The following is a 22,584-nucleotide window of genomic DNA, read 5'->3' on the forward strand; positions in this document are numbered from 1 at the left end:
TGGAGCCTCTGGCAGAAAGAACCTGGGGAAACTCGAGGTCGGCCCCTGGGGTTTTGGAGTCGGGGATACAGAGGATCTGAGGCCCGCTATACTCCAACTGAAAAGGAGATATTGGCAGCATATGAAGGAGTTCGATCTGCTTCGGAGGTGGTCGGTACTGAAGCGCAGTTTTTCCTAGCACCCCGATTGCTTGTACTAGGCTGGATGTTCAAAGGAAAGGTCTCCTCTACACATCATGCAACTGATGCTACATGGAGCAAGTGGGTTGCACTGATTACTCAGCGGGCTCGAATAGGAAACCCCAGTCGCCCAGGAATATTGGAAGTGATTATGGACTGGCCAGAAGGCAAATACTTTGGGATATCATCAGAGGAGGAGGTGGCCTGTGCTGAAGAAGCCCCACTGTACAAACAGTTACCAGAGAATGAGAAGAAATATGCCCTGTTCACTGATGGGTCCTGTCGTATTGTGGGGAAGCATCGGAGATGGAAGGCTGCTGTATGGAGTCCTACACGACGAGTTGCAGAAGTTGCTGAGGGAGAAGGTGAGTCGAGTCAGTTTGCAGAAGTGAAAGCCATTCAGCTGGCTTTAGACATTGCTGAACGAGAAAAATGGCCAGTTCTCTATCTCTACACTGATTCATGGATGGTAGCAAATGCCCTGTGGGGATGGTTACAGCAATGGAAGCAAAACAACTGGCAGCACAGGGGCAAACCCATCTGGGCTGCTGCATTGTGGCAAGATATTGCTGCTCGGGTAGAGAACTTGGCTGTAAAGGTACGCCACGTAGATGCTCATGTGCCCAAGAATCGGGCTACTGAAGAACATCAAAACAACCAGCAGGTGGATCAGGCTGCTAAGATTGAAGTAGCTCAGGTGGACCTGGATTGGCAGCATAAAGGTGAATTATTTATAGCCCGATGGGCCCATGACACCTCAGGCCATCAAGGTAGAGATGCAACATACAGATGGGCTCGTGATCGAGGGGTGAACCTGACCATGGACACTATAGCACAGGTTATTCATGACTGTGAAAGATGTGCTGCAATCAAGCAAGCCAAACAGTCAAAGCCTCTTTGGTATGGAGGACGATGGCTGAAATATAAATATGGAGAGGCCTGGCAGGTTGATTACATCACACTCCCTCAAACTCGCAATGGCAAGCGCCATGTACTTACAATGGTGGAAGCAACTACCAGATGGCTGGAAACATATCCTGTGCCCCATGCCACCGCCCGGAACACTATCCTGGGGCTTGAAAAGCAAGTCCTATGGCGACATGGCACCCCAGAAAGAATAGAGTCAGACAATGGGACTCACTTCCGAAACAACCTTATAGACACTTGGGTCAAAGAGCATGTTATTGAGTGGTTGTATCACATCCCCTATCATGCACCAGCCTCCGGGAAAGTTGAACGATACAATGGACTGTTAAAGACTACATTGAAAGCAATGGGCGCTGGAACATTCAAAAATTGGGATACGCATTTGGCAAAGGCCACCTGGTTAGTCAATACTAGGGGATCTTTCAACCGAGCTGGACCTGCCCAATCAAACCTGTTACGTACTGTAGATGGGGATAAAGTTCCTGTAGTGCATGTAAGAAATATGCTGGGTAAAACAGTCTGGGCTACTCCTGCCTCAGGAAAAGGCAAACCCATTCGTGGAATTGTTTTCGCTCAGGGACCTGGATACAGTTGGTAGGTGATGCAAAAGAACGGAGAGGTCCGGTGTGTACCTCAAGGGGATTCAATACTGGGTGAGAATAGCCCATGAACTGAATTGTACCATGTTAATTACTATATAATACTGTATGTTATCACTACCATGACTACTATACAACCTAGATGAAAATGGTGACTAATTAGAATGTATGGATGTCGTGGTTTAACCCGGCTGGCAGCTAAATACCACGCAGCCGTTCGCTCACCCTCCCCCCTCCCTCTCTGGGACGGGGGAGAGAAATGGAAAGTGAAGCCCGTGAGTTGAGATAAAGACAGTTTAATAAGACAGGAAAATAATAATAACCAAATAACAATAATAACAATAATGTTACAATGGTGATAATAGGAAAGTAATAATAATATGTACAAACAAGTGATGCACAATGCAATTGCTCACCACCCGCTGACCGATGCCCAGCTTAACCCCGAGCAGTCCGGCCCCCTCCCACCGGCTAACCACCCCTATATATTGTTTAGCATGACGTCAGATGGTATGGAATATCCCTTTGGCTAGTTTGGGTCACCTGTCCTGGGTCTGTCCCCTCCCAGCTCTTACTGCACCCCCAGCCTGCCTGTTGGCAGGACAGAGCGAAAGGCTGAGATGTCCTTGGCTTGGTATAAGCACTGCTCTGCAACAATTAAAACATTGGGGTGTTATCAGCACTCTTCTCATCCTAAGCCAAAACACAGCATTCCACCAGCTACTAGGAAGAAAATTAATTCTGTTCTAACTGAAACCAGGACATCTATCCACCCCTTATTCCATGCCATTTATGTCATGCTCAGGTTACACTCTTTTCCATACATTCTAATTAGTCACCTACAGTAGTCATAGTAGTAATAACATACAGTATTATATAGTAATTAACATGGTACAATTCAGTTCATGGGCTATTCTCACCCAGTATTAAATCTCCTTGAGGTACACACCGGATCTCTCCGTTCTTTTGCATCACCCACCAAGTGTATCCAGGTCCCTGAGCGAAAACAATTCCACGAATAGGTTTGCCTTTTCCTGAGGCAGGAGTAGCCCAGACTGTTTTACCCAGCATATTTCTTACATGCACTACAGGAACTTTATCCCCATCTACAGTACGTAACAGGTTTGATTGGGCAGGTCCAGCTCGGTTGAAAGATCCCCTAGTATTGACTAACCAGGTGGCCTTTGCCAAATGCGTATCCCAATTTTTGAATGTTCCAGCGCCCATTGCTTTCAATGTAGTCTTTAACAGTCCGTTGTATCGTTCAACTTTCCCGGAGGCTGGTGCATGATAGGGGATGTGATACACCCACTCAATACCATGTTCTTTGGCCCAAGTGTCTGTAAGGTTTTTTTCGGAAATGAGTTCCATTGTCTGACTCTATTCTTTCTGGGGTACCATGTCGCCATAGGACTTGCTTTTCAAGGCCCAGGATAGTGTTCCGGGCGGTGGCATGAGGCACAGGATATGTTTCCAGCCATCCGGTGGTTGCTTCCACCATTGTAAGTACGTGGCGCTTGCCATTGCGAGTTTGAGGGAGTGTGATGTAATCAATCTGCCAGGCCTCTCCATATTTATATTTCAGCCATCGTCCTCCATACCAAAGAGGCTTTGACCGTTTGGCTTGCTTGATTGCAGCACATGTTTCACAGTCATGAATAACCTGTGCTATAGTGTCCATGGTCAGGTCCAACCCTCGATCACGAGCCCATCTGTATGTTGCATCTCTACCTTGATGGCCTGAGGTGTCATGGGCCCATCGGGCTATAAATAATTCACCTTTATGCTGCCAATCCAGGTCCACCTGAGCTACTTCAATCTTAGCAGCCTGATCCACCTGCTGGTTGTTTTGATGTTCTTCAGTAGCCCGATTCTTGGGCACATGAGCATCTACGTGACGTACTTTCACAGCCAGGTTCTCTACCCAAGCAGCAATGTCTTGCCACAAAGCAGCAGCCGAGATGGGTTTTCCCCTATGCTGCCAGTTGTTTTGCTTCCATTGCTGTAACCATCCCCACAGGGCATTTGCTACCATCCATGAATCGGTGTAGAGATAGAGAACAGGCCATTTTTCTCGTTCAGCAATGTCTAAAGCCAGCTGAATGGCTTTCACTTCTGCAAACTGACTCGATTCACCTTCTCCCTCAGCAGCTTCTGCAACTCGTCGTGTAGGGCTCCATACAGCAGCCTTCCATCTCCGATGCTTCCCCACAATACGACAGGACCCATCAGTGAACAGGGCATATTTCTTTTCATTCTCTGGTAACTGGTTGTACAGTGGGGCTTCTTCAGCACGACCCACCTCCTCCTCTGATGATATCCCAAAGTATTTGCCTTCTGGCCAGTCCATAATCACTTCCAATATTCCTGGGCGACTGGGGTTTCCTATTCGAGCCCACTGAGTAATCAGTGCAACCCACTTGCTCCACGTAGCATCAGTTGCATGATGCGTAGAAGAGACCCTTCCCTTGAACATCTAGCCTAGTACTGGCAATCGGGGTGCTAGGAGGAGCTGCGCTTCAGTACCGACCACCTCCGAAGCAGATCGAACTCCTTCATATGCTGCCAATATCTCCTTTTCAGTTGGAGTATAGCGGGCCTCAGATCCTCTGTATCCCCGACTCCAAAACCCCAGGGGCCGACCTCGAGTTTCCCCAGGTTCTTTCTGCCAGAGGCTCTAGGTGGGGCCGTTCTCCCCGGCTGCAGTGTAGAGCACATTCTTTACATCTGGTCCTGTTCGAACTGGCCCAAGGGCTACTGCATGGACTATTTCCTGCTTGATTTATTCAAAGGCTTGTCGTTGTTCAGGGCCCCATTCTAACTCATTCTTCTTACGGGTTACTTGGTAGAGCGGGTTTACAATCAGACTGTAATTTGGGATGTGCATTCTCCAAAACCCCACAACACCTAGGAAAGTCTGTGTTTCTTTTTTGTTAGTTGGTGGAGACATAGCTGTTATTTTGTTGATCACATCCATTGGGATTTGACGACGTCCATCTTGCCATTTTATTCCTAAAAATTGGATCTCTCGTGCAGGTCCTTTGACTTTATTTTGTTTTATGGCAAAACCGGCTTTCAGAAGGATTTGGACTATTTTCTTCCCTTTCTCAAAAACTTCCTCTGCTGTGTCACCATGCCACACAATAATGTCATCGATGTACTGCAGGTGTTCAGGAGCTTCCCCCTGCTCTAGTGCAGACTGGATCAGCCCATGGCAAATGGTAGGGCTGTGTTTCCACCCCTGGGGCAGCCGATTCCAAGTATATTGGACTCCCCTCCAAGTGAAGGCAAATTGTGGCCTGCACTCTGCTGCTAGAGGGATGGAGAAAAATGCATTAGCGATATCAATTGTGGCGTACCACTTGGCTGCCTTCGATTCAAGTTCGTACTGAATCCAGGACATCTATCCACCCCTTATTCCATACCATTTATGTCATACTCAGGTTAAACTCTTTTCTATTGTCCTGGTTTCAGTTAGAACAGAATTAATTTTCTTCCTAGTAGCTGGTGGAATGCTGTGTTTTGGCTTAGGATGAGAAGAGTGCTGATAACACCTCGATGTTTTAATTGCTGTAGAGCAGTGCTTATACCAAGCCAAGGACATCTCAGCCTTTTGCTCTGTCCTGCCAACAGGCAGGCTGGGGGTGCAGTAAGAGCTGGGAGGGGACAGACCCAGGACAGGTGACCCAAACTAGCCAAAGGGGTATTCCATACCATCTGACATCATGCTAAACAATATATAGGGGTGGCTAGCCGGGGGGAGGGGGCCGGACTGCTCGGGGTTAGGCTGGGCATCGGTCAGCGGGTGGTGAGCAATTGCATTGTGCATCACTTGTTTGTACACATTATTATTAGTAGTACTATTATCATCATTGTTATTATTATTATTATTATTGTTGTTATTGTTATTATTATTTTCCTGTCTTATTAAACTGTCTTTATCTCAACTCACGGGCTTCACTTTCCATTTCTCTCCCCCGTCCCAGAGAGGGAGGGGGGAGGGTGAGCAAACGGCTGCGTGGTGTTTAGCTGCCGGCCGGGTTAAACCACGACATCCATCTAGTCCGTAATCTCTTCCAGGAGTCATGGGCGGTTATGTTTTCCCATTCGAGCCCGTTGTGTAATTGGCGCTATCCACTTACTCCATGTAGCATCAGTTGCATGTTGTGTAATGGGAATTTTCCCTTTGAACATCCAATGTAACAGAGGTAGCCGCGGTGCCAAGAGGAGCTGTGCTTCTGTACCAACAACATCTGAAGCAGCTCAAACACCCTCATATGCCGTGAGTATCTCTTTTTCAATTGGGGTGTAATTGGCTTCTGATCCTCGATAGCCCCTGCTCCAGAAACCCAGAGGTCAACCCCGAGTTTATTCTGGGGTTTTCTGCCAGAGACTCCAGGTGAGGCCATGCTCCCCAGCTGCAGTGTAAAGTATGTTTTGCACAGCTGGTCCGGTACGGACAGGCCTAAGGGCTACTGCACAAGCTATTTCTTGTTTGAGTTGTTCAAAGGCCTGTTGTTGCTCAGGGCCCCACTCAAAATAGTTTCTCTTTCAAGTCACTCGATATAGAGGACTCACAAGCTGACTATAGCCTGGAACATGAATTCTCCAGAATCCCACAAGGCGTAGGAAAGCTTTCATTTATTTTTTGATAGTTGGCGGAGATGTAGTGTTTTATACCGTCCGGCAGCTAAACACCACATAGCTGTTCGCTCACCCTCCCCCCTCCCTCTCTGGGATGGGGGAGAGAAATGGGAAAGTAAAGTCCGTGAGTTGAGATAAAGACTGTTTATTAAGACAGCAAAATAATAATAACAATAATAATAATAACAACAATGATGATAATAGTACTACTACTAATAATGTGTACAAACAAGTGATGCACAATGCAATTGCTCACCACCCGCTGACCGATGCCCAGCCTAACCCCGAGCAGTCTGGCCCCCCCACCCCCAGCTAGCCACCCCTATATATTGTTTAGCATGACGTCAGATGGTATGGAATACCCCTTTGGCTAGTTTGGGTCACCTGTCCTGTGTCTGTCCCCTCCCAGCTCTTGCTGCACCCCCAGCCTGCCCGTTGGCAGGACAGAGCAAGATGATGAGACGTCCTTGGCTTGGTATAAGCACTGCTCTGCAGCAATTAAAATATCGAGGTGTTATCAGCACTCTTCTCATCCTAAGCCAAAACACAGCATTCCACCAGCTACTAGGAAGAAAATTAACTCTGTCCTAACTGAAACCATTGTTGTTATTTTATTGATCACATCCTTCGGAATATGGCGACGTCCATCCTGCCATTTTACCCCCAAGAACTGGATTTCCTGTGCAGGCCCCTTGACCTTTCTCTGTTTAATGGTAAAACCAGCTTTCAGGAGAATTTGGATTACTTTCTTATCTTTCTCAAAAACTTCTTCTGCTCTGTTGCACCACACGAGGATGTCATCAATGTACTGCAGGTGTTCAGGAGCTCCACCTTGTTCCAGTGCAGACTGGATCAGTCCATGGCAAATGGTAGGGCTGTGTTTCCACCCCTGGGGCAGTCGATTCCAGGTGTATTGGATGCCCCTCCAAGTGAAGGCAAACTGCGGCCTGCATGCTGCTGCCAAAGGGATGGAGAAAAATGCATTAGCAATATCAATTGTGGCGTACCACTTGGCTGCCTTTGACTCTAGTTCGTACTGGAGTTCTAGCATGTCTGGCACTGCAGCATTCAACGGTGGTGTGACTTCGTTAAGGCCTCGATAGTCCACCGTTAGCCTCCACTCACCATTAGATTTTCGCACTGGCCATATACAACTAGTAAAGGGTGAGCGAGTCTTGCTGATCACTCCCTGACTCTCCAGTCGGTGAACCAACTCATGGATTGGGATCAGGGAGTCTTGGTTGGTGCAATATTGCCGTCGGTGCACCATTGTGGTAGCGATTGGTACCTGCTGTTCTTCAACCTTCAGCAATCCTACAACAGAAGGGTCTTCTGAAAGGCCAGGCAGGGTAGACAGCTGCCTAATCTTCTCTGTGCTCAAAGCAGCTATGCCAAAAGCCCACCAGTACCCTTTTGGATCCTTGAAGTACCCTCTCTTGAGGTAGTCTATGGCAAGGATACATGGAGCCTCTGGGCCAGTCACAATGGGATGCTTTTGCCTCTCATTCCCAGTTAGACTCACTTCAGCTTCCAGTAAAGTTAGTTGTTGGGATCCTCCTGTTACTCTAGAGATACAGGTGAGTTCTGTCCCTTGGTAGCCTGATGGCATTAAGGTACATTGTGAGCCAGTGTCCACTAGAGCTTTGTATTCTTGTGGTTCCGATGTGTCAGGTCATGGGATCCACACAGTCCAATAAATCCGGTTATCCCTCTCCTCTATCTGGCCAGAGGCAGGGCCCCTCTATTCCTGGTTGGAGTGTCTACCACTTAATTCTTGCAAATGAGAAGCAGAGGTCCCTTCATCAGGGTCAAGAATAACATCAGCTCTTATACTGCCTCTGGAGAGGTGCACAACAGAAACCGGAGCAGTGTTTTTCTTAGGAGCCCCTCTTCTTGCTGCTGTATTTCCTTTCAGTTCACGTACCCGAGCAGCTAGGGTTGAAGTAGGTACACCATCCCATTTCCTCATATCTTCCCCGTGGTCATGCAGATAAGACCACAAGGTGCCACGTGGTGTGCATCTTGGGTATTCTCTCTTGAGCAGTCAAATTCTGATTCTTAGTGGCTGAAGTATCACTTTACTTCAGTGGCTGAAGTATCACTATTATTATGAACTAAACAATTTAACTAAAGGGATAAAAAAGGGAAGAGGGAAAAGGGAGGGGGAAAGGAAAAAAAGGGAGGAAAACAAACAAACAAAACAGATAAAGGCTATGTGGAAGTGCAGAGGAAAGAAATTGCTCTCTACTTCCCACAAATGAGTGATGCTTGACCACGTCCTTGAAGCAGGGCCTCAATGCCCGTAGCCGGTGTTCGGGAGGAGGACTGATGTTTTCACAACAAGAGCCCACCCCTCCCCTCTTCTTCCTGTTTCCACCTTTTATTGCTGAGTGTGACATCATATGGTATGGAATATCCCTTTGGTTGGTTTAGGTCAGCTGCCCTGGTGATGTTTATTTTCTCACTTTTTTGCCCACCCCCTAGGAGGGTTAGAGAGAGTCCCGATGCTGTGCCACTGCTGCTCAGCAGTAGACACAACACTGGTGTGATACCAGTGCTGTTCCAGCTACAAGTGCAGAGCACAGCACTGTATGGGCTGCTGCAGGGAAAGTTAACATTCCAGCCAGACCCAGTACAGCTGGACTGATGGGCTGAGGTCAGCCGTATGAAGTTCAACAAGGCCAAGTGCCGGGTCCTGCACCTGGGGCGCAAGAACTCCAAGCAGAGCTACCGGGTGGAGCAGGAAGGGCAGATTATTCCCCCCCCCCGCCCATACAAACTCCTCTAACGGTGGTCTACTGCTAGCTAGGCTGCAATGGTCTCCACCAGGTACAGTGCTCTCTCTAGAAAGTCTGTACACACCCAGACCGACTGCCCGCTCAAAAATGCAGCAGTTCAGGTCTCTGGATTCAGGGAGTGCCTGAGTCTTTTGCTACCATGTGTGGAGGGCAGAGGGACTGTGTGCGTGGGGTGCGAGCAGGTGGATGACCTGGTCCGCCTGGTGGCAGAAGTCAAGGAGGAGGTCGAGAGGTTGAGGGATATCAGGGAGCGTGAGTGGGAGATACACTTGTGGAGCAACTCCCTGCAGGGCCTGAAGGAGAGGTACCAGGGTGAGACACTCCAAATGGGGGTGGACCCCCTGCCCTGTTGATGTCGGGCAGAGGGTGGGGACCTAGGAGTTGAGGAGGAATGGAAACAGGTCCCTGCTCGACATCGCAGGCGAAGCCCCCCCCTGCTGGCCCCGCCTTCCCAGGTGCCCTTACACAACAGGTTTGAGGCCCTGGAGCTTGAGAGACCGCTAAGTGAGGACGAGGTAGAAAGTCCACCCAGGAGGATGCCTAGGGCGAGGAAGTCGACTCCACACCTCAGGACTGCCTCCACCAAGATAGAAAGAAGGGTGATTGTTGTGGGCGACTCCCTCCTCAGGGGAACAGAGGGCCCTATTTGTAGGCCTGACCCTACCCGTAGGGAAGTCTGCTGCCTCCCTGTGGCCAAGGTCAGGGACATTGCCAGAAAGCTTCCCAACCTGGTTCACCCCTCTGACTATTATCCTCTTTTAATAGTCCAGGCTGGCAGTGATGACATTGAGGAGAGAAGCCTGAAGACTATCAAACGGGACTTTAGGGGACTGGGACGGTTAGTGGATGGAGTGGGAGTATAGGTGGTGTTTTCGTCTATCCCTACGGTGGTGGGGGGGGTACAGAGAGGAAGAGGAAAGCCCACCTGATAAACACGTGGCTCAGAGGCTGGTGCCAACACAGAAATTTTGTGTTTTTTTGACCATGGGGAGCTTTACTCGGCACCCGGCCTGATGGCCACAGATGGGTCCCACCTATCTCTAAGGGGAAAACAGATGCTAACCCAGGAGCTGGCAGGGCTCATTGAGAGGGCTTTAAACTAGGTAAGAAGGGGGACAGGGATGAAATAAGGCTCGTTAGAGGTGTGCCAAGGGTAACAACAATGGCTAGGCCAGAGGAGAAGGCAATGGCCCGACTGAAGTGCATCTACACTAATGCATGTAGCATGGGCAACAAACAAGAGGAGCTGGAAGCCATTGTGCAGCAGGCAGGCTAAGACTTGGTTGCCATCATTGAAACGTGGTGGGATCACTCCCATGACTGGAATGCTGCAATGTCTGGCTATAGGCTCTTCATAAGGGACAGGCAGCACAGAAGGGGTGGTGGTGTGGCTCTCTGTAGTAGAGAGTGTTTTGATGTTGTAGAACTCGAGACTGGGAATGATAAGGCTGAGTCCCTATGGGTTAGGATCAGCGGGAAGGCCAACAAGGCAAGCATCCTGGTGGGGATCTGTTATAGACTGCCGAACCAGGATGAGGAGACAGATGAGGAGTTCTACAGGCAGCTGGCAGAAGTTGCGAAATTGTCAGCACTTGTTCTCGTGGGGGACTTAAACTTCCCAGACATATCCTGGAAATACAATACAGCTCAGAGGAAGCAGTCTAGAAGGTTTCTGTAGAGCGTGGAAGATAGTTTCCTGATTCAGCTGGTTAGTGAGCCTACCAGGGGAGGTGGCCCACTAGACCTTCTGCTCACAGAGGAGGACTGGTGGGAGATGTGGTGGTCGGGAGCTGTCTTGGGCAAAGTGACCACAAAATGGTAGAGTTCTCCATTCTTGGAGAAGTCAGGAGGGGGGTCAGTAAAACTGCTGTCTTAGACTTGCGGAGGGCAGACTATGAGCTGTTCAGGACACTGTTTGGCAGAGTCCCTTGGAGGCAGTTCTGAAGGGCAGAGGAGTCCAGGAAGGCTGGGCACTCTTCAAGGAGGAAATCTGAAAGGCTCAGGAGCGGTCTGTCCCCACGTGCCCAAAGACAATCCGACGCGGAAGAAAGCTGGCCTGGCTGAACAGAGAGCAGTGGCTAGAGCTTAGGAAAAAAAAGAGGGCTTATAATCTTTGGAAAAAGGGGCGGGCCACTCAGGAGGACTATAAGGATGTTGCGAGTCTGTGCAGGGACAAAATTAGAAAGGCCAAAGTTCATCTGGAGCTCATTCTGGCTACTGCCGTTAAAGACAATAAAAAAAGTTTTTAAAATACATCAGCGTAAAACGGAGGACTAAGGAGAATCATCATCCTTTACTGGATGTGGGGGGAAACTTACTGACAAAAGATGAGGAAAAGGCTGAGGTGCTTAATGCCTTCTTTGCCTCAGTCTTTAGCAGCAAAACCAGTTGCTCTCTGGATACCCAGTACCCTGAGCTGGTGGAAGGGGATGGGGAGCAGGATGTGGCCCTCACTATCCATGAGGAAATGGTTGGCGACCTGATACGGCACTTGGATGTATGCAAGTCGATGGGGCCAGATGGGATCCACCCGAGGGTACTGAGAGAACTGGCGGAGTAGCCGGCCAAGCTGCTTTCCATCATTTATCGGCAGTCCTGGCTATCGGGGGAGGTCCCAGTTGACTGGCGGCTAGCAAACGTGACGCCCATCTACAAGAAGGGCCGGAGGGCAGACCCGGGAAACTACAGGCCTGTCAGTTTGACCTCAGTGCCAGGGAAGCTCATGGAGCAGATCCTCTTGAGAGTCATCACGCGGCACTTGCAGGGCAAGCAGGCGATCAGGCCCAGTCAGCATGGGTTTATGAAAGGCAGGTCCTGCTTGACGAACCTGATCTCGTTCTATGACAAAGTGACGTGCTGGGTGGATGAGGGAAAGGCTGTGGATGTGGTCTACCTTGACTTCAGCAAGGCTTTTGACACTGTTTTCCACAGTATTCTCCTGAAGAAACTGGCTGCTCGTGGCTTGGACTGGCATATGCTTCGTTGGGTTAGAAACTGTCTGGATAGCAGGGCCCAAAGAGTCGTGGTAAATGGAGTCAAGTCCAGTTGGAGGCTGGTCTCTAGTGGCATTCCCCAGGGCTCGGTACTGGGACTAGTCCTCTTTAATATCTTCATCAATGATCTGGATGAGGGGATTGAGCGCACCCTCAGTAAGTTTGCAGATGACACCAAGTTAGGTGCGTGTGTCGATCTGCTTGAGGGTAGGAAGGCTCTGCAGGAGGATCTGGATAGGCTGGACCGATGGGCTGAGGTCAACTGTATGAAGTTCGACAAGGCCAAGTGCCAGGTCCTGCACCTGGGGCGCAACAACCCCAAGCAGAGCTACAGGCTAGGAGATGAGTGGTTGGAGAGCTGCCTGGCGGAGAAGGACCTGGGAGTATTGGTGGATAGTCGGCTGAATATGAGCCAGCAGTGTGCTCAGGTGGCCAAGAAGGCCAACAGCATCCTGGCTTGCATAAGAAGCAGTGTAGCCAGCAGGTCTAGGGAAGTGATTTTCCCCCTGTACTCGTCTCTGTTGAGACCACACCTCGAGTACTGTGTTCACTTTTGGGCCCGTCGCTACAAGAAGGACATCGAGGTGCTCGATCGAGTCCAGAGAAGGGCGATGAAGCTGATGAGGGGTCTGGAGAACAAGTCCTACGAGGAGCGGCTGAGGGAGCTGGGTTTGTTCAGCCTACAGGAAAGGAGGCTCAGGGGCAACCTTATTGCTCTTTATAAGTACATTAAAGGAGGCTGTAGCGAGGTGGGGGTTGGTCTATTCTCCCACGTGCCTGGTGACAGGACGAGGGGGAACGGGCTAAAGTTGCGCCAGGGGTGTTTTAGGTTGGATCTTAGGAAGAACTTCTTTACTGAGAGGGTTGTGAGGCATTGAAATGGGTTGCCCAGGGAAGTGGTCGGGTCACCATCCCTGGAGGTCTTTAAAAGACTTTTAGATGTTGAACTTCGTGATATGGTTTAGTGGAGGACTTGTTAGTGTTAGGTCAGAGGTTGGACTCGATGATCTTGACATCTCTTCCAACCTAGACAATTTTGTGATTCTGTGATCACTAGGGGAGCATTGATGGGGCCAGCATTGTTGAATGTAGCCCATCAAAAAGCACACAAACATCTTTATCTCACAGAAATCAACAAAATCTTAAATGTTACTTTGACTTGTGAAGAGTCTCATCCTCTTATTAGGCACAACTGAAAAGAGACTGGCTCCACCTCTTGACACCATCTTCTCAAGTATTTATACACAGTGATGAGATCTCCCGTTTTCTCTTTTCCAGGCTAAACAGGCCCAGTTCTCTCAGCCTGTCCTTGTATGACAGGTGCTCCAGTCCTCTAATCATTTTAGTAACACTCCTCTGGATATGCTCTAGTAGTTCCATGTCCCTCTTGTACTCGGAGCCCAGAACTGTACACAGTACTCCAGGTGTGGCCTCACCCGTGCTGAGTAGAGTGGGAGGATCACCTCCCTTGACCTGCTGGCAACACTTCCAAATGCACCCCAGGATACTGTTGGCCTTCTTGGCCACAAGGGCACATTACTTACACATGGTCAGCCTGGTGTCCACCAGGACTCCCAGGCCCCTCTCTGCAGAACTGCACTCCAGCAGGTTAGCCCCCAGCCTGTACTGGGGTTTGGGGTTATTCCTCCCTAGATGCAGGACCCTATGCTTGCCCTTGTTGAACTTCACGAGGTTCCTTTAGGCCCAACCCTCAAGCCTGTTGAAGTACCTCTGAATGACAGCACAGCCCTCTGGGGTATCAGCCACTCCTCCCAGCTTTGTGTCGTCAGCGAACTAGCTGAGGGTGCACTCTGTTCCATCGTCCAGGTGGTTGATGAATAAGCTGAACAACACTGGACCCAGTACTGACCCCTGGGGGACATCACTAGCTACAGGCCTCCAACTAGACTGCACCACTGAGCACAACCCTCTGAGCTCTGCCATCCAACCAATCCATCCATCCAATCGATCCATCCACCTCACTGACCACTCATCTAGAGGACAGTTTGCTCTTCTGAAGTCCAGGGTCACAATCCTACTTTTTGCCCTGCTTCCTCCTCAATGCAATTGTGTGATGCACAATGCAATGGCTCACTACTCACCGAACAATGCCCAGCCACTCCCCAAGGAGCAGTCCTATGTTTCCCTGACAACACTCCCAGTTTTTATTGTCCCACATGATGTCGCATGGTATGGAATATCCCTTTGGTCACCTGTCCTGGCTCTTTCCCCTCCCAGCTTCATATGCACCTGCAGCCTCCTCAGCTTCTCATACCATCCTGTCAGCAAGAAGTCCTTGGTTTAGTTTAAGCACTGGTGTGCATTATTTTTCTCATGGTGCTTACCAGCCCCCTATGCGGAAAATTAACTCAGTCCCATCCAAAACCACAACACCAGGAATGCAATCAGAAAACATATAAGCTTCAATTTCTAATGCTGACAGTCAATCAAATTGAGTAAGATGCCTTCAACCACTGCTAATATTCCTTTTTGCCACAAGCATTATAAGTGGATAAGGAATTACTGAGGTCTGATCTAATTTGGGTTATAAAGAATTTCATCTTTAAACTGCTAACAGCCACAAAGGAAGAAGCATCAAGACAAAACATTGCACTCAGATTGTCACAGCCATTGAATATAGCCCATCAAAAAGCACACAAACGTCTTTACCTCACAGAAATCAACAAAGTGTTACTTTGACTTGTGAAGAAGATATACTACTTTCTTTTGCTAGTATTGCTGCACCAAAAAAAAAGCCCTGTAGCTGATATTTAGCCTTCAAATGAAATTCTTTCAGTAGCATAAGTTCCAGCTATATTTCTTTCATCATGTACTTAAGAGCAAGGAAGAGATCGTCATGACTACAGAACACTGATGAAGTATGCTTATTTATTTATTTTTACAACACATTCATCTGATCAAGTGTGACAATAAAACATAGTACAGATCCTGCCTTACCAATAGAAGGTAAGAGAAATTGTGTCTGAACATACTCTGTTATTATGCATGTGCAACAAAAGAATCTCACGTTTGATTATTTTCTAGTTCATCTTGTGGCTTCTGCTTAGTTACTTACATTTTAACATTTTTTTTAAACAGTCATCAATATTGACAAATAAGGAATGAAAACTTTTTTTTTTTTTTAAACCATATAACAGGTATAAATTGCTAATCACAAAGTGATTTATTCTGTTCACAAGCATAGCGAGTTTACTGTTTCTGGTGAAGGGAAGTAAAACTAAAGGAAAAGGAAATAGTGGCATGATGGCATGGTTAATTAATATTGTATGGGAGAGAAAGGGAAATTTGACAGATAGTACCTCTGCTTTCCATTTTCTTGTTTCACTGGTTACCCAATGGAGTCCATCTGTCCAAGAAACCAATAGCTAGCACTTAATGATACAGCAGCAGAACAAGCTATTCTTATTCAGCCTAGAAGATATCACATTATAAGCAATGCTGAATTTTTGATTCATGGAATGAAGTATGTAGAAACAATTTAAACAAAACAATTAAAAATACATCTGAAACTTTCCTAGGGCTGGATTTGTTTTCCCTGCTATATGCGCAAAAGAAATTTTCCCTCCACTAATTTAAGACAGCAAGTTGGGAAGATAGTAAGAGGTGGTGTGTCTCTCCATTACGGTAAATCCAACAGGAGTTAAGTATTTTTATTTTCAAATATATCAGCTGATAAAGTCATGCCACAGATTTCATGCTGTTTTCCACTCTGAATTATCTCATTAATGAAGTTTCCTTTATCATGAGCTGTTTCCCAGAACCAATTATTTTCTAGTAGCATATAAATGGATACTTAAAGACCCAATAACCTGTTGCATTGCTGTCAACACAAAATCTTAAGTAAAGCACAGTCCCTTTTTAAATAACACTGGAATACTGGTCAGTAATACCTGCTCTCTTTAAACAAACATAAAATAAACAACAAAAAAAAAACAACTCTTCAAAACTGCATGAAGTCTGGCTGAAAAAAAAACAATTAATAGTGGCATACCCCAGAGATCAGTACTGGGGCCAGTATTATTGAACATCTTCATCAATAGCCTAGACAGTGGAACAGAGCACACCCTTGGCAGGTTTGCAGATACAGAATTGGGAGAAGTGTCTGGTATACCAGAGGGGTGTGCTGCCATTCAGAGAAATTCATGGCATTGAACACAAGGGAAATGCAAAGTCCTTCACCTGGGCATGAATAACTCCATGCACCAGTACACTGTCCAGCTGACCAGCTGGCAGAAAAGGACTGGGGGAATTCTGATGGACACCAAAGGGAACATGAGGCAGCAATGCACCCTTGCCACCAAGAAGGCCAGCAGTATCCTGAGCTACATTAGGAAGAGTGTTGTGAGCAGGTCAAAGGTGGCGATTCTTTCCTTCTCCTCAGCACTGGTGAGGCCAGATCTGGAATCCCAGGTCCAGGTCCAGGCTCCCCAGTACAAGAGAGACAGACATACTGGAGCAAGTCTAGTAAAGGGCCACAAAGCTGATGAAGGGCATGGAGCATACAAGGAAAGGCTGAGAAAGCCATGTTTGTTTAGCCTGGAGAAGAGAAAGCTGAGGGGACATCTTATCAACGCATATAAATACCTGATGGGAGAATGTAAAGATGGAGCCTCTCTTCTTGGTGGTAGCCAGTGAAGTGGCAAGAAGAAGTGGGCACATACCGAAATACAGAAATTAGAGTTTTTTTCCCCTAATGTTTAAATTGTGTGGTTTTGTGTGTGTGTGTTTTTTGTTGACCTTGCTTTACTGACAAACAGCATGCAAGTACTAGAAATAAGATGGCTATTTATCATTCCTAGCTGAAAGAAGACAGACAGACCAGAGGAAGTTAAGGATCAGGATCCTTTTCCAACAGTCCATCAATAGGCTAGCAGAGATAGGAAATAATTTTGTCCAAAGAGATTTCTCGATGGCTGAAGTGGTATCTTCATTCATAACCCAGTAATTGCCCAATCTGAAGGCTATGTAATATCAATTTCAGTCAGTCTTAGACATGGAATATTGTCTGTCAGATATTTTTTTCTTAAATTTTTGTTTCTTTTTGCATGAAGAAGGCAGTGGGATTCCATACGTTCCACTGGCAATTTCTGCTGGTATTAGCAAGGCTCATTCCATTAAATGTTGTGTTCTGTTCGAGATCAGATTCCAGAATAGCAACTTCAACAAATTCCATACCTGCATAAAACAGCTGGTTTCCAAAGTATTACGAGCTATTTGGTGCATTATAGAATGATAAATAATAAATATAAACTTAATCCATTTTGATTTTGACAACAACTTGAGCTTCACTTTACACTGACCGTTTGCTTCTAAACCAATAGGAATGCTAGCTCATATATTCAGGAATTAAACTTGAGCCAGGTTGAACTGAAATTCCAGTGATCTTGAACTTGTAATGTTTTGAAGTTCACATTACTGAAGTTATGTATCTTGTTGTCTTGTGGCTCCTCATTCAATTGCATTCTTTTCTTGACTGGAGAAACTCTTATTTAATACAGTATTAGTGAATTCATTGTGCTTCCATTGTTATCAGGTGTGAGAAACCCTCTACTGCAAAAACACAACTTTGTTTCTCACACAGGTGTGAATACAAGCATGTGAAGATTAGCATAAAACTGAAATCTGAAAGGGCACAACTTTTTTTTTCTCCCTCCTTTCCACTTCCATTCTCCGCTTTTCCACCAAACTGAAACATGAAAAAGCTTTTTTTTTTTTTAAACTATGTACAATTCATATACTGTTGGTGATATATAATGTTAAACTTGGGGATATTTACTTAGTTGTTGTGGCAAATCATTTTAAGAGCTTTCTTTTTTATGCAGTTTCTGAGTTTATTCTTGGTTGTCTTTGCTGATCTTGAATTTCTTGGTCCTGCAGAGAAAGACATAAAAGGAAGAGTAGAAGTCCTTCCAAGTCTCCTAAAACATCCAAAGCAACAAAAAGAAAGTCTTCACAAACTCCTTCTCCAATAAGGTCAGTTTGATGTAAACATAAAAGTTAATAAGCAGTAATGGAGGAAAAAGTTGTAATATTTTTGTTAAATTTAAATGGGACATAGAGATCACCATTATGAAAGGAACTGAACTCAATTTGTGGTTCTTCTGATTTTATTTATATTTTTGTTATACAAGGAGCTCTTTAATATTTGTCATTCATTTTTCTAAGTAAAGGGTCAGTGTTTTTCAATGAACAGAGCAATCAAATATGGATACAGATACAATTTTGGAAGTGTTCTCACTGATTTACTGTCTTTGCACTAGTCATCTCAGATGACTATGGCCAGTATGATTCAGTTTCAATTAAATAACAACAACAACAAATGTTCATAGGATTTGAGCTTCAGTATTCTTTAGAGTTTCTAATCTGTCAGCAATGCAAATACACTTGTACAATACTTGTACTTGCAAATACATATGTACAATACACTTGATGTAACTGTTGTTAGTACATTTGCATTTGGATCAAATTCTGATTTGAGTAAAAGTTTTCTTAAACAGAAACAAGAAAGAAAAAAAAAGAGAAAGGGATACAAATAATGAAAGAAGAGAGAGAGAATGTTCCACCTCCAAGAAAAAAAGTGATAAAGAAAAAGGTAGAAAGGAGCAATCTGACCAAAGCACCACTACTTTGAAGGTAAGCTGTGTGACCAAATGGTAAGTAGTGGAGTGCTGCAAGTGGAGTGATTATTGGAATTCCTTCCCTCTTTTTCTTATTTCCCTCCTTCTTTTTTTTCTCCTTTTTCCTTACCAAAATATTGCCACTTGAGACACTTGGGTTTAGCTTTTGCCAGTAGGAGACATGAAAGTCATTCTGCAACAAGTAGTCTAGTTTGATAAGTCTCTGTGTTTGAACTTTACTGGACCCATAAGAGCTTGTATGTATAGGCTATGGAAACGCTTGGTTTTAGTTTTTCTCTTTTTTTCTGTTTGGGGCCATATGTTAGGAGTTGTCTGGCTGCCTATCTGTATGAGGAGGCAGGAAGCAGATTGTTTAGTCAAAAAGTAGGGTTCAGGAACATCTTGGCTGTCAAGCTCAAAAGATTTTATTTTTAATAAATTTCCACTCTGCAGTTCAGCCTCTCCCTGCTTGCTTTGATCGTGGGTTGCATATTTCACTCTGCAGGAAGTAAAGTTGAAGATTTGGGGAAGAATAGTATGGGATTTTCTTTTGCAAAATAGAGGGTGGTGTGATTAAAAGAAACATCTTCAAATTGTTTGATCTTAGAATTTGAAAAGCAGTGTGCCTTTAAAAAGTAGATTGTACTCAGAATTATTCAACTGTTATAAAACAACTGATTTAGGTGATTGTCCACAGTATGTTTAAGTAATTCTCTTACACAAGAAGTCTCTTAAAATGCATTAGTTATCTGACAAAAAATATGAATGAAAATTCGTAATCCTGTTTTATTTAGAAAATATGAATAAGTCTTAATTTCTGGAGCTGTTTCTCATAGATTCCATGATACTATTTGTTCTGTTTTATGTCAATATTGATGATCAAGACAGATTACAGCAATGATTTCTTGGATGACAGGTTGTTACAAGTGCCTAACTTCAGTCACTTGAAAAGAAAGCCTTTTAAAAAAATGTGTTGACATATCTATTCTAAAAATTGCCAACACAAGATAGGCATGTGAAAATTGAGACAACCAAAATACCAAGAGTTGGTTGGAAGTCATATACTGTCATATCCTCTAATGCTATGAGCATTTTTTTTTTTGTAAATAACTTTGTCTCTGGTAGGACAAAGATCACAAGGATCAAAATTCAGAAACTGTCAAGGAAGTAAACAACAGAGATACACAAAGGACAGATAAAATCAAATTACAACAGAATGGGAACTCTCAACCAAATGAAGAAAGCCTCTCAATTAAAATGGAAGAGGTTTAGAGCAAAGAATGGACGTTTGACTCAACTAAGGAATGAAATCCAAATATTTTTATTTCCCAGAATGAGGAAGAAAATGTCAAAACAATCAACTTGAATATGTTGATAGTACTAGTAGCTCTTCCAATTCTTTTGATAACTTTTTTGTCGTCATACTCTAAAGCAAGAGAGCACGGACCAGTAGTTATACCATAAAAAGGCAGATGTTATCAGAACTATTAGTCTAAAAATACATGCATTTCTGTGATGGCTGTACTTATTTGTAAAATGATTTATGTTAAGTCTTGTTGTAAGCTATTCCAAATAAATAGAAACTCAAAGATGTAAACCTGTCCTATCAAAAAAGTTGATATGCATTGAAAGTTGTTTAAAATATTGCTTGTTGATGAATTCTGTATTGTCTTACCTTATAGGTTAAAAAATCCACAAAAACAATATGTACTGTTTATTCTTGGAAGTGGTGTGTAAGTATATATGTTTTCTTTTGTTGCAAATGGCAACTATAGAAAAAGGGTTTTTAAACATAAACAAAGTTTTATGGTTATGTTTAATGCCCACTGACTGCTATGTTTTTCATTTGCTCATTGCTTGAGTTTCTTGGGGTTTATTATTTAAAACAATTTCTTACTAATATTCCTAAAACAAATATTTCTTTTAAAGTATTTGAGAAGTGCATGCTACTTTCCTGTTCTTAAAAGGAATATTGTGATATTATAGATAATAGGTTAGCTTATTGGATTATTTTGGGGTTTGGTTTTGTTGTTTTCTTTTCTCCTTCCAGAAGTGAGCACACCTGTATGATATTATCAGACGTTATATCTTTGTTTTGAGACATACTGCAGTGTCTGTTCAGTTGCAAATAGTACAGGTGCCACTATGAAAATATTTTTTTATTAAAAAAAAACAACAAACGAGAGCACAAGCAAAAGCTTTAGTGCCTTCTTAAAATGTGGTATTTTCTAGAAACATATATGTGATAATACTCCTTTTCAGCTAAATCTTACATGTTCTCTTTTGCTATTTTGCCATCACGTTACTGTAGACAAGACTAAGTCATTTGTCAGAATGGTTGCTTAATTCACTTGTTAAAATATTCAAGTTCCATTTTTATTTTTTTATTTTTAGAAGAGATTTATAGGTGAAAACAAAGATTAATTTTGGGGACCACCAGTGTACTAAAGTAGCATCTGAATACAAAGTATTTTTTGATCACCTACATCAGACAGCCCTTTAGACATTTGATCTACATTTGGATGGCTTTAATCATTACCTCTCCATCATTTTCTCTAATACCTGTTGAGTGATATCAAAGGAATTGTACTGATGGGGGGACAAAAAATTTGGGGAAAAATGTTCTAATTTACAAAGGATTTGTATGGTAGGTTGTTGGTTTTTTTTTCATTCTTTGGGGAGAAAGCATGTAAGAAAGAGAATGAAAAGCAAATATTTTTGTCAAGTCAAAATATGACTTGTGCTATTTGAACTAATCAGTTTCATCATTGTGAGATGTCTTAAAGTCATATCTTTAGAACTTGTACCTAATCAAGTAGATTATTTTTAATACAACTTAATACAATCAAATGACTATATTGCCTTAATTCATGGGAAGAATTTCTTTCAGTTAAAAGCAAGAAACAAAACAAACAACAACAACAAAAAACAGTTTCTTTTCATTTGCATAGTTAATTCTTATGGAAGGAAAATCAAAACACAGTAAAGGGAATGAGAAATAAGCCCAATTTATAAGGTAATGAAACCCAATTTGACAGTGAAGCTGATTAATTGTTCTTATTTTTTGTAGGATTTAATGTTCTTGCCACTGTGTCCATTTAAGACTAGAAAGTGCTTTACCGTATAAAGTATAGACAGTAATTTTTGTAATATTTAAGCCATATGCTGTTGGCTGGTAAACAGCTTATTCTGATTAAAAAAATAATAAATCTGTATGCTTATGGAAAGACTGTGAAGTATCATGTCTTGCAACAACAGCTGTCTTATAATGTGTAAGTAGCATAAAGCAAAGAGATTGTATACTTGTTATCTTTGGCACCGTTTCACTAATAAAATTAGGTATTTTAGAGGGAAGTTTCTGTTGGCATGTACATATTAAAGGAATAATTTTAGTTGATCATCTGGTCTTATTCAGGTAGCTTATTTTGATTTGAAATGTGGATACAAGTGAAAATATACATATATTATTTATAATATCTTAAAAAAGCTAAGTTTCTCCTCTGAGAGAAATTAGAATTCTTGTAGCATATTGTGTTTCAGTTACTTAGTTTGATTTCCTGCATTTTGTTATTCTAAAATTGCATAGCTTTACTATATAGCAGTTACATAGTTTAATATGTAAAGGATTGTGCACAGTTAGATAAGAAAAAATACGTTAAAAAAAATGATAAATAAGGATGGCAGCCTTACTAGCTAGTTTATCACATGTAAGTCCATATGCAACATATTATGTCATATTGTATGTGAATTAAAGGTTAGTTTAGAAAAAAGTGTTAAAGACCAAAAGGAGGGGGGGAGGAAATACA

The 22,584-nt window shown here is 44.0% G+C and overlaps 1 protein-coding gene across 5 annotated transcripts in view; it reads left to right on the forward strand.

Moving 5' to 3' along the window:
- The window catches only part of LOC309889550 (uncharacterized protein), a 72,701-nt gene extending 52,458 nt beyond the window's left edge, over positions 1-20,243 (forward strand). For 2 of the 5 annotated variants that reach the window (XM_082782398.1, XM_082782399.1), the window contains exons 10-12: positions 18,039-18,134; positions 18,659-18,794; positions 19,904-20,243. In XM_082782398.1, coding sequence (XP_082638524.1) covers positions 18,039-18,134; positions 18,659-18,794; positions 19,904-20,050 — 379 coding nt within the window. In that variant the 3' untranslated portion in view covers positions 20,051-20,243. Of the gene's footprint in view, positions 1-15,679; positions 15,768-18,038; positions 18,135-18,658; positions 18,795-19,903 lie in introns of those variants that run through there. The other 3 variants (XR_014319254.1, XM_082782401.1, XM_082782400.1) reach the window with 3 other exon arrangements.
- The last annotated feature ends 2,341 nt before the right edge of the window (positions 20,244-22,584 follow it).

The sequence above is a fragment of the Aythya marila genome, assembly GCF_965140915.1.
Source record: "Aythya marila genome assembly, chromosome: W".
Lineage (NCBI taxonomy): Eukaryota > Metazoa > Chordata > Aves > Anseriformes > Anatidae > Aythya > Aythya marila.